The sequence below is a fragment of the Lycium ferocissimum genome, chromosome 7 (genome assembly GCF_029784015.1).
Source record: "Lycium ferocissimum isolate CSIRO_LF1 chromosome 7, AGI_CSIRO_Lferr_CH_V1, whole genome shotgun sequence".
In the NCBI taxonomy this organism is placed as follows: Eukaryota; Viridiplantae; Streptophyta; class Magnoliopsida; order Solanales; family Solanaceae; genus Lycium; species Lycium ferocissimum.
In genome coordinates, this window is record NC_081348.1 from 10,879,715 (window position 1) to 10,892,192 (window position 12,478).

The window sequence follows — 12,478 nt, forward strand, 5'->3', positions numbered from 1 at the left end:
TTTAAATTTAATGAAAATAATCGGACTAAAATACCTTCAAGTTGTGCAAGTCATTACGAATTCTGTAGGATAGCTCACAGACCCTATTGGATTCTCATAATCTCTCTCTTTTATATATGCAATTCAAACCTACAAAAAGATTGATTTCAAGTTTTCACTCGTGATATCGTTTAGAAGTTATAAAAGAAAAAAATACATTTTAAAATGATGGCACGCAAGTTTGATATATCGGCATGACTTTATGCTATATTCAACCTAGTTGTCTTATTAGATAACTCACAAACTTTGATATCAGCTTGTTCGTTGACATGACTTTTGTGTTAACGACATTTGGCCTATCTTGTGAAATTGTACACAAATCCGATCGGATTGACATGATTTGTCGACGTGGTTCAACATTGTGTTTTTTGAATTTTCAATTCCAATTCCAATCAATCTACCCCAAATCTGATCTAATGATCTCAAATTTGAAACAAATCCTCCAAACACTAATAGCTTTTATCCTTAGCCAAAATGAGCTTCCGGATTAACAAAATGGCATGCATTTTTTTTTTTTTTAAACCCGTCTAAAATGCTTGTTTTTTTTTTTAATTTGTTTTTCAACAAATTTCGGTTGACAACAATTTTTTTTTTAATGTTTTTTATACTTTTGTGTTAACGTCTTCTTTATTTGGCCTATCTTGTGAAAAATTGTACCAAGATAACTAAACATAATCCGACTTTTCGGATTGACATGATTTGTCGACGTCTCTCCAAAGTATGTTCACTTGCATTTCAACAAGGTGCATTTTTTTGAATCCAACTTTCAATTCCAAATTCCATAAGTATGAATCAATCGATATGTCCAACTTAACAAATACTAGATTTTTTGATCTAATGATCTCAAGTTTGTGGTAATTAAGTTATATCCCAAAGAAACTATATAATCCTCCAATAAACACTAATAGAAGTATCTTATCCTCAATGGGTTCGTGCCTCGTGGTGTTTAACAACCAATTTAATCAAATAACACCAAAATCAAGAAGACCCACTTTGTATTCTTCAATACTTTCTAAGACCAACAATTAAGTTTTGAGAAAGTAAATCACTAATTTAGTGTTTGAACTAAATATTTAGATGATTAACAATGGTTGTAGTAAAATAATCAATACTTAAGCTATTTTAACAATAATTCAACCATTAATTTTCAAATTCCACCCCAAGCAAGAATTTCAGCTTTCAAAATTGAGAAATACGTGTTCTTGGTGAAGAAGAAGAATAGGAGAAAAAATGTAAGAATAAAATGGTAAAAATATCGATTGTGGTGTATATAATAAAAAATAAATAAATAACTATTTGTGCAAGTTGTACTTAAGTTAAAAAAAATTATAAACATTTAGATGAATCTAATTTAGAAGATTAATCCAATACGCACGGCCTATTCAACATGTTAACACTAACAAACATTCCTGTGCACCATTTCAATGCAAATTCATAGTTTCGAACCCACACACACGTGTTATTTTAAGCTAAAAACTTAAAATAACTTAAAATAACCATTTTCCTTTAATATTTTCCTTTGCAACATTGCACGAAATACCCAAATTGTAAAAAGAAGCCATTTTGGCTCCGGACTCTATCCTCAATCATCAATTTAATCAAATAACACCAAAATGACTTCAATACTTTCTAAGACCAACAATTAAGTAGTAAATCACTAATTTAGTGTTTGAACTAAATATTTAAGCACAAATAATCAATACTTAAGCTATTTTAACAATAATTCAACCATTAATTTTCAAATTCCACCCCAAGCAAGAATTTCAGCTTTCAAAATTACATCTTTAAGAAAATAAATTAGTGGTAAAAATTGATTGTTGATACATTATGCAACAAAGTTAAAAAATAAACGGGAGATAATGTTTAGAAGATTAATCCCGCACGGGAACAACCTGTGCAATTTCTTCATAGTTTAACACGTGGCTCTTCCTGCAACGAAATTGGTCAAATTGATAACCATTATGGACAGTTGACAAATGGAGTAGTTAATTTAGGATAAGCTACATCTTTAAGAAATAAATTAGTGTTGCTTTGATATATTATAGTTCTTGTTTTTTCTAGCACTCCATACCCAAGTTTATCAAATGAGTCCTGTGTATAAAATTCTTGATAGGGAGCTCTTTTCATGGGCCTTATGCGATGCGAATTCGAATATAATCAAGATACGCAACACTAGGTAGTGAACAAAAAAAAAAAAATTTGATTTTGATTTTCACTTAGCCATCCATATTACTTCCGTATTACTTCCTTTGTCATACATTTAGATTTTAGTAATCAGTTTTCAAACCCAAAAAAGTTTGATTTTGATTTTCGCTGGGCCATCCATATTACTTCCTTGTGATACATTTAGATTTTATCAATCAGTTTTCTATCATAGTGCATCCCAAAAAGTTCATATATTTTTTAACATAACAATATATTTTTCCTTCCGAGAATTTAAACAAATCTTCCTTCCCAAAATATTTTGCCCTTAAGGCTTTCTCAATCAAGTTGAACAATAAGTACAGTGAAACTTTATACGAATAAATCCATTCTATGAATAAAGAAAGTATCACATTTTTAGAATCTAGGAGTAATAAAAATCAGAAACTAATTAACTAAATTACTGTTCCCTCCATTCTAATATAAATGAATTTCTGACACTTTTTTATAGTCCAAAATGAATAAAAAATTTAAAGTCCAAAGATGTATTAATTAATTTTTCCAAAATTACCCTTCTCTTAATGAGTTTTTCAACTATTTTACATTTTCTAGGAGCATATATAGTATTAAATCACAACATTGACTATCAAAAAGTTTAGGAAGAAGCAAAAGAGTAATATTAACAAAAATACGTTCTGATTAATGTCCTTAATTAACTTTGTTAAATTCATTTATTTAAAAATGGAGGGAATATTAGTAATCACCGATGACATTTATTTTGGTCTAGTGTAGACGTACACCCGCAGCGCAGGTGATCATAACCTAGGTCAGTTATCTTCCCGCCAAAACACCTCAACAATTTTGGCGCCAAAAATCCCTAGTGTGTTACTATCAATTTCCCCCCAAAACCCAACCCTCAAACCCTCATATTCTCCCCAACTGCTCTCTCTGCCTCCCCATCCAAACAACACCATGACTGACTTTGACTTCAACCGCGACAAAGGTAACATTTCTCTCTCGATTGTATGTGTCCGTATTAGACTTTCAAATTCTGGATCCGCCTTTCGATTGATTCGATTATCCTTTGCTGTCATTAATTGTCTCTTATTTTACAGATCTAGCCAAAGATTTTCTATCAAACTTCGCTGATGCTAATGGTGAAGCCAAATACATCAACATTCTCGTGAGTTCCCTCTCACTTTCCAGTTAAAAAACTTTACTTTCTGTACGCTGAATGTATTAATACTGGAAATGTTTTTTTTTTTTTTGCCTCAATAGAATACTTGCTAATTGTTCCCTGTTTCTGTTTTAAATTTTACTTTAGCAAGATGTTGCTAATCGTAAAACCAAGGCTATTGAGATTGAACTTGAAGACTTAGCTGATGTAAGTTCAAATACCTCTCTGAATTATTTTTTGTTGTAGATTTTTGGATTTTACCCTCTACTATTTTCCACTTTCATGTTGGTTGTCCACTTTTTAGTGATCTTTTTGTCTATGTTTTGAAGTTGTTAGTTCTTTGACATGAATTGTAACTTCTCTTTCAGTACAAGGATTTGGACGAGGAGTTTATTCGTAGAATTGCTGAAAATACTAAACGATATATCATGATATTAGCAAGTGCCATTGATGAGCTCATGCCAGAGCCAACGGAGGCCCTTCCAGACGATGATCATGATATTTTGATGACTCAGCGATCGGAGGAAGGAACTGAGAACACTGATGGTTCTGATCCTAAACAAAAAATGCCCCCCGAGATCAAGCGATTCTAGTAAGCAGCAAAAAGAATCTAACTTTATGAATTAATTTGCTATCTTTTTTTTTTCCCTGTATGTATAATTATGTCTCTTGTTCTCTCTGCTGGACTTTATATTTGTGTACTAACTCATTAGTCCTTTAATTTTGTAAACCTTATGGTACCTTCTTGGTAGTTGGTACTAATTTCTTCAATAAAATACCTTACCTTATAATAAGAATGTCGTTTGTTCTCTCTTTTAGCATTATTAGGAGTACTTCTGTTAACTGCATGCTATGAATTAGATGGACTTATTTAGTTAATCTCGAAACAACGTGGCGATATGTGTGATAAATTATTAGTGTTAGTATACTAGGCTGTCAAGTTCCCAGGTGAAAAGAGCTTGCCTTTAACTTGAGACTACCTATTTATGTTAAAGACATAGCTTGTGGGTGGTCAAGCCTTATAGTTAACTTCTTAAGAAAAGTCTGGAAGTGAGAATTCTGAATGGGTTGACCGCCTAACTGTTTGTCTTTGTTAAATCCAGTGAAGTGTACATCAAAGCATCTTCAAAAGGTCGGCCATTTACAATTAGGGAGGTCAGGGCTTCATATATTGGTCAGCTTGTCAGGATATCTGGTATTGTGACACGCTGTTCCGATGTCAAGCCGCTGATGCAGGTGGCTGTATATACATGTGAAGAATGTGGATTTGAAATCTATCAGGTATGAATTTTAGTTGTGCTTGTCTGCAACTTAATCTCTCTATTTTTGACCTGCTAAATGCAACTGTAGGAGAGCCACAATGCTAGCAATAAATTAAGCCACAGCAGTGTTAAGTAGCATGTCGAAGCTGCACTGTTTCAGATCTAATGCGCCTATCTTAATGCACTTGATGAACAGGAAGTAACTGCTAGAGTATTCATGCCTCTGTTTGAGTGCCCATCCTATCGCTGCAAGGTAAATAAAGCAAAAGGGAACCTCATCCTTCAACTTCGGGCATCAAAGTTTTTGAAGTTTCAAGAGGTTTGTTTTTTTGCATTAAATCTTGATTATAATATCAAATCTGTAGCACAGTTGTTTAACATTTCTGACATTGATTCAGGCCAAAATTCAAGAGTTGGCTGAACATGTGCCCAAAGGTCACATTCCCCGATCAATGACTGTGCACTTCAGAGGAGAACTTACAAGGAAGGTTGGTGATCTTTTTTTGTTTATTTATAGTTTTCCTTGAAGTGTTTTCGAAAGGAGCTTGTCTAGATGTAAGTCTATGTTGAGTAAATGTTAAGGACAGTAAACTGCTTTCTAGATTGAGTTAGTCGGTGACATCAAATGATCCCACAAATTTAAAGCTCCCAGTGAGCATCTTCTTGAAGGGGTTCCTCTAAAGCTTTCACTACCTGCTTAAGTGTAACACATGCTGCTGCTTTTCTAAAAATTGCAGGTATCTCCTGGTGACGTTGTTGAAATGTCGGGCATTTTTCTACCTATGCCTTACACAGGATTTAGAGCTATGCGAGCTGGGTTAATTGCAGATACTTACTTGGAAGCTATGTCTGTCACCCATTTCAAGAAAAAATACGAAGAGTAAGCTATTGTTATGTTTTCCCTTTTCTGCTGAAGTTTTTTTCGTCTTCATGTTCTGCTAGTAGTCCTTTTTGAGATGGATTCTGTCTTCTACTAGCAACTGGAAAAACACAACTGAATTTAAAATGCATCACCTTTTCCTTGATGAATTGGAGTCTGCTTTTAGCACACTGAGGACTCAAACTTGATTCCAGATTGAGCTTAAATTCAAAACATTTCTAAAAGAAAAACGAATTTCGAAACCTAATACTCCCTCCATCCCAATTTGTGTGGCACCATTTGACTTGGCACGGAGTTTAAGAAAGAAAGGAAGACTTTTCAAATGTGTGGTCCAAAACAAGCCTTATATAAATGTGTGGCTGTAAATCATCTCATAAAGTTAAATTGTTTCTAAATATAGAAAGATGACATTTTTTTTTGGGACAGACCGAAAAGAAAATGGTGCCACATAAATTGGAACAGAGGGAGTATAATTTAGTGTGTTCTTTGAGTGTTCTTGAAACATTTTGCTTGGAATAGGTTCAGACTACTTCGGATCAAATCTCTATCTTTTCTAGTTTCCTATTTAGAATACAAAAAACAACATACCCAGTGTAACCCCACAAGTGGGGTCTGGGGAGCATTGGATGTATGCAGACCTTACCTCTACCTTTGTGGGGTAGAGTGGCTGTTTCCAGTAGACCCTCGGCTCAAAAGAAACGAGGCTAATGTAGGATAGTTTCCTATTTAGAATGTTTAGACTTTAGAGGGCACTACTTGTGAATTTTATTTGTGCATAACCTTTTGCTCATAGAGAAAAAGTTACTTGTTCACTATTGAAATAGAAAATACAAGGTTTTATTCTTGCTAAATTTCTTAGTAATGAAGATATGATTAATAAGTTTTCGGATGCAGTTATGAACTTAGAGGAGATGAGGAAGAGCAGATTGCACGGTTAGCTGAGGATGGAGATATATATAACAAGTTGTCTCGTTCCTTGGCTCCTGAAATTTTTGGGCATGAGGATATCAAGAAAGCTCTTCTTCTTCTTCTAGTAGGTGCTCCTCATCGGAAATTAAAGGATGGTATGAAGGTAACTGCTCCGGCCTAAATTGAAATCCATCTTTTGCTTATCTCCTCAGATTAAGAAAATCTGATTCATCTTTATGACAAAAAAACTCAGATCAGAGGTGATTTACATATATGTTTGATGGGTGATCCTGGGGTAGCAAAAAGCCAGCTTCTCAAACACATAATCAATGTTGCACCAAGAGGTGTCTACACAACTGGTAAAGGTAGCAGTGGAGTTGGTCTAACTGCTGCTGTTCAGAAAGATCCAGTAACTAATGAGATGGTTCTTGAAGGCGGAGCACTGGTGAGAACAAATCATTTTTTTTCCCCTCTACTGAATCGAGTTTTGGATAATATCATAGTGTGAGCAATGTGCATTAGGAGTTTGAACTGTATCAGGCATCTTTCAGTGATGTAGTATCATCAGATAGTTGATCACACAACCATCTTTTCTTAAGTATTCTGTGACAATGTTTTTCTCAGGTATTGGCAGATATGGGTATATGTGCTATTGATGAATTCGACAAGATGGATGAGTCTGATAGAACAGCTATACATGAAGTAATGGAGCAGCAGACTGTTAGTATTGCAAAGGCTGGGATCACTACATCTCTAAATGCAAGGACTGCAGTGCTTGCTGCTGCTAATCCTGCCTGGTAACTATTTACTGTTTTCCCTACTTTGCTTGTTGAATACATTAAGAAGCAAAACTGGCATCTTTTAGAATTTTGACTTTTGCTGTATGTAAATATATGCTAAGTTTTGCAACAGATGGTCATCTGATTTATTTGTGGAGGCAGTTGGCTGTGGTAATGCACAAACTTTAAAACACTCACAATTTTTGTTCAAAACCTTTTTAGGGGAAGATATGATATGAGAAGGACGCCAGCTGAAAATATTAATCTTCCTCCAGCTCTTCTATCAAGATTTGATCTTTTATGGCTAATCTTAGATCGAGCAGATATGGATGCCGATCTTGAATTGGCTAGACACGTTGTTTATGTTCATCAGAACAAAGAATCTCCTGCTCTCGGATTCACTCCACTTGAACCATCTGTGCTTCGGTAAATACAAAAATATCTCTCTGGCGTTTTAACCTGCAAGAGAGAACATCTCTTTACTAGTTAGTAGTGAGGCTTAGAATTGACTGAGCAACCTACATCCTTTTTCCTCAGGGCTTATATTTCAGCTGCGAGGAGATTGTCTCCCGCTGTCCCAAAGGAGCTAGAGGAGTATATTGCTGGTGCATATTCTAGTATCAGGCAAGAAGAAGCAAAATCGAACACCCCTCACTCTTATACAACCGTCAGAACACTTCTAAGCATCCTGAGAATATCAGCTGTAAGTTTCTGCGTCAATTTACAGAGTTAAGTATCGCAACTCTTAATAGTTAGAGTTGGGACTATTTTTCTCTTCAACTCTTATTTGAAAGTGGAAAACCTGTACTGAATGACAAGTGCCAGGTGGAAGAAACTGAGGGAGGAAACATTCTTGTTTTCTCCTTGGTTTGAAAGGCTAAATAGCAGAAATCTGGGCTAGCTATTGTTAGGAAATATGGGGTCCTTGAAAATATAAGGCTTTACTTTCCAAGACAATTCTGGACCTCGCTGTCCTGATTGTAGGTTTTACAACTCAAGTGATAATAAGTTGGTCATAAATATAGTTATGTCTCCTTTATCACAAGGTCAAATAGACAGTGATGATGGCAAAATAATCAAACGAATATCAGAACAATACCTCCTTTTTAATTATCCTTTACACTTTATTCATGTTTAGGCACTAGCCAGACTACGTTTCTCAGAGAAAGTTGCTCAGAGTGATGTGGATGAGGCGCTTCGGCTAATGCAGATGTCGAAGTTCTCCTTGTATTCAGATGATCGCCAAAAATCTGGCCTGGATGCAATATCCGACATTTATTCAATCCTGCGTGATGAGGCTGCTAGGATGAACAGGCTGGAACTAAGCTATGCCCAGGCTCTGAACTGGACTTCCAGAAAGGTTAGTTTGTGGGTAATTTATGCCAGATCAAGCTGGAAGCACTAACCTCATTGGTAGCTTTAAATATGTACTTGGATCTAGTGCACATGCATGATAGATTACAGCTTTACAAATGTTACATTTCACACTTACACATTATCTGATGATAAAGCTGTCAAGAAGTCAAGGTGGATACTTGTGATTAGAACATAGCAAAGAACAAGAAAATAGTTTGCATGATCTGTGAAGCTTGTCAAAAATGTTTGTGCTATGGTTTCTCAATGAAGTGGTGTCCAACTGCATTGATTTTCATGCTTTTGGGAAGGATGAATGCAGAATGATAAAGCCCGTATAGGGTTATAATATTGCTACATATGCTAACTACTTATGAACTATTTATATTCTGTTGAGTTAGACTTTGATAGAACATCTTTTTGCTTTTGGAAAAAGTGTTGCTTGATGCATAGCTAAAACCTGCTAGTTCATCTTATTGTTGCTGAACTTCCCTCCACCTACCCTGTCATTCCCCCATATTAAAGAGTGAAAAAAGAAAGAACAAATCAGATCAGATTAAATAGCTCAAGCTGGCTATTGATATAGTACCAGTATATTCCCAGAATTTGCCAGAATTAGTTACAGGGACGTAGTTTCTTTCCTCATACTCAGGTCCACCCATGTTTTTAACCAACTAAATCAGTTTTCATTTTTCTGCAAGTAATAGCAATCAGCTAAGATCATGCTAAACTAGTTGGGATGTATATCTTTATCAAAATCTTTTCCAGGCTTCCTTGTTTGATTCTTTCATTTCGAGATTTTGTATACATTTCTTGCTGGCATTCGATATCCAACTAAACAAGTCCTATATTCTGGCTTAAATTGTTTTCTCCCTGGACATGATAATGACATTTTGTTATGAGTTCTCTCTCCTCTGATGTCTTGCTGCTTTATCTTGGAACAGGGATACAGTGAAGCTCAACTCAAGGAATGTTTGGAAGAATATGCAGCCTTAAATGTGTGGCAGATTCACCCTGACAGCTTTAACATCAGATTCATCGATGCATGATAGGCACTGATCAATGTGAATCCAGTACTGTTACAAGCTTGTATCACGAAATCTACCCTGCTGTTTGGTTACTACTTACAGTTAGAAAACTAGTATTGTATCAAGAATGAATTTAGATCAAATTATTACAGCCGATCAACATGGGAGGCTAACTGTGTATGACCAGAGTTGTCAATCTGTACTAGAATTTGCTAGAGTGGATTATTATTTATTCCTAGTAGTTCTATGCCCCTCCTACCTTCTCCGCCATATCAATGTGGAGGCAAAATGTTCCTATACACTCCGGCTTGTTCATTTTAAGGATTGAACCTCTTAAGTAGAAGAAAAACTTGGCCCAGTAAAGGACTTAAACGTTAAGTCATTTTAAGATTCCAATTGAAATTACCTTGCTTGCTGGAAGGCGGATTCTACTCAACTTATATGTAATGCTGCAACATAGCATATATTGGTGTTTTTTTTGTTAGATATAGTTGAGTATACAAGATTTGTTTCAAAGATTTATAATTTCTATGATTAATGAGGAATTAGTTAAGAATAAAGAGTTTTGATGCAAAAGATCTGCTAAAAAAAGGAGATAATCTGTATAAGCATGTAAATTAACTGAAATTAAGGTCAAGTTACGAGTGTGAAAACTTTTAGAGCTGATTTTAAAATTACATGCTCATTTCAATAAGCTACTTCATAAAAAAAAGGTAAAAAAGATTTGACTTCTAAATAAATTTTACAAAATTTGAAAGAGAAGTTCATATTAGCTGACTTTTAAAAAGTTCATAGAGACAGTGAATAAAAGTAGTACAATTAAAAAATTGAGATATTGTCAAGCTAGTCTGAACATTATTGATGCAAAAACTTTAGTTTGCATCTCACATAACAGATTATTCGCATAAATGCCTTATTCGGGTTGGTCTTTAATTTTTGCCTCTCAATTGCTGGTCTTTTATTTTTGTCCTTTGGCACTTTAAGTGGCCGAAAATACCCCTGAGATTATGGGTTCGAACTCTAGCATAGTATAAAAAAAATCACAAGGCAAAATTTTGTAGAAAATTAAGCCTTGCAAAAGTTAGACCTTAAGGCCTCGGTAGAATCCCAGCAAAAAAAAAAAAAATTCGTAAGGCAATTTATGCCTTAAGGCATTCCAGCAGAATAAAAAAAATAAAAATTCGTAAGGCAAATTATGCCTTTTAAGGCACGTTCTCTATATCCGTAAAGCGGCAAGGAAAACACCCAAATTCCTTAGCCGTTTGACGCAACTCCCACTTTGCTGGTGAAAAGTTAAAACCTTGTCTTTTCTTTTTCTTGTATTTATTTTATATTCTTTTTACAAAATGAACTTACTACACATAATTAGAATGCATAGAAGTCTGTACCTGTTTCACTATGAAATCAACCTTTTTTATCTATTGGATATCTTAATAACAAAAAAAATATTATATTATGCCTTTTTACCCCTTGTTCAGCATAACTTAGAACTACAGAAGTTATGTCTTATAAAGCCTAACTTTGGAACTACAGCATAACAACTTTCGCAAAACCAAAATTAGGCCTTGCAAAAGTTAGCCCTTGAGGCCTAACTTCTGTAGAATCCCAGCAGCGTAAAAATAATAATTCGTAAGGCAAGTTATGCCTTAAGGCATGGTTTATATATAGAAGTTATGCCTTTTTACCTCTTGTCCGGCATAACTTAGAACTACAGAAGTTATGCCTTATAACGCCTAACTTGGAATTACAGCATAACAACTTTCGCGAAACCTTGCCTTGCGAAATGGTTTTTTTTAATGAGCCGAGGATCAAACCCAGAACCTCGAGGTATTTTCGGCCATTTTTTTTAGGTAGAAGGGCAAAAATTAAAGACCAGCGCGTTTGAAGGGCAATCCGCGCAAAAAAAAAGTACATAACTGATATAGTAGTTGTGTGATTATCTTTTTGTCTATATCTATAAAATTTACTTTACAAGTATCTTTACCTTTTGGGTCCACACAATTTAGATCCACAAACTTATGAGACAAAATAAACATTTTTTTGCACGGATTGCCCTTCGTTTGGGGTGGTCTTTAAATTTTGTCACTCAAATTTGTGGTCTTTAAATTTTGCCCTTCATATTTGTGGTCTTTAAATTTTGCCCTTTGCTTGGAAAGATGAGCGAATACATGAAATTGTTGAACCCCCGCTCAAGCATAAAAATAAAAAAAAAAATAATTTCGCAAGCAGATTAGGGAGGAGTGTATGCCGGATCCAAGATACAATCTTTAAGAAAAAGTTAAAGTTATGCCGGATCAAGCATAACTAAAAGTCCGTCTCACAAAAGTACGCCCCCTCGCGTACTTTTAGTTAAACATAACTAAAAGTCTGCCGGAAAAGATATAAAATTTAAACTTTGCCTTATAAGGCAAACTTTTTTTTGTTGAAAGTCTATTTTATTCCATCCAAAAAACTTGTACAAAGACAAAGTTGAAGTCGACCTTCAACTGTACATGGTAAAATTCCTACTCACTAACTTGTATAAGTCAAACTAGAGCAACTATTACATTAAAAAACAACAACGCTTTTTAATCAACTACACTTAGCTAGTGGATAGCAATTCATAAAGCAAAGAGCTCTCTCGCCATTTGAAATTGTTCACCATTGGATGTGAATATGTTGTGCAATCTCTCTGCAGAGTCTATCAAAGAAGAAACCGAGTATTTTGAAATCGAGTAGGTTCCTTTCTCTCCAAACCAATGCCACTAGCATACCAAAAATGCAACAAGTAATGGAGCAAAGGACGATTTGTGTCAGCAATGTGCGAGATCCATGTGATTTCATCTTGCCAGCCCCTCATTCTTCTAGTGTACCCCGGCCATACCAACAATTGTACCACAATCCTTTTGTGATGGAGCATTCAAAATAAA

General features: G+C 35.0%; 1 protein-coding gene across 1 annotated transcript; it reads left to right on the forward strand.

The window, feature by feature from the left end:
* Positions 1–3,031: 3,031 nt before the first annotated feature.
* LOC132063337 (DNA replication licensing factor MCM7) lies at positions 3,032–9,813 on the forward strand. The gene is made up of 15 exons (XM_059455835.1): positions 3,032–3,184; positions 3,297–3,364; positions 3,506–3,565; positions 3,727–3,950; positions 4,462–4,639; positions 4,817–4,939; positions 5,019–5,108; positions 5,358–5,500; positions 6,395–6,572; positions 6,663–6,854; positions 7,034–7,206; positions 7,411–7,614; positions 7,726–7,891; positions 8,327–8,548; positions 9,486–9,813. Exons 1-15 carry the CDS (start codon positions 3,154–3,156, stop codon positions 9,588–9,590), a joined length of 2,157 nt encoding a protein of 718 aa, XP_059311818.1. The 5' UTR covers positions 3,032–3,153; the 3' UTR covers positions 9,591–9,813.
* The last annotated feature ends 2,665 nt before the right edge of the window (positions 9,814–12,478 follow it).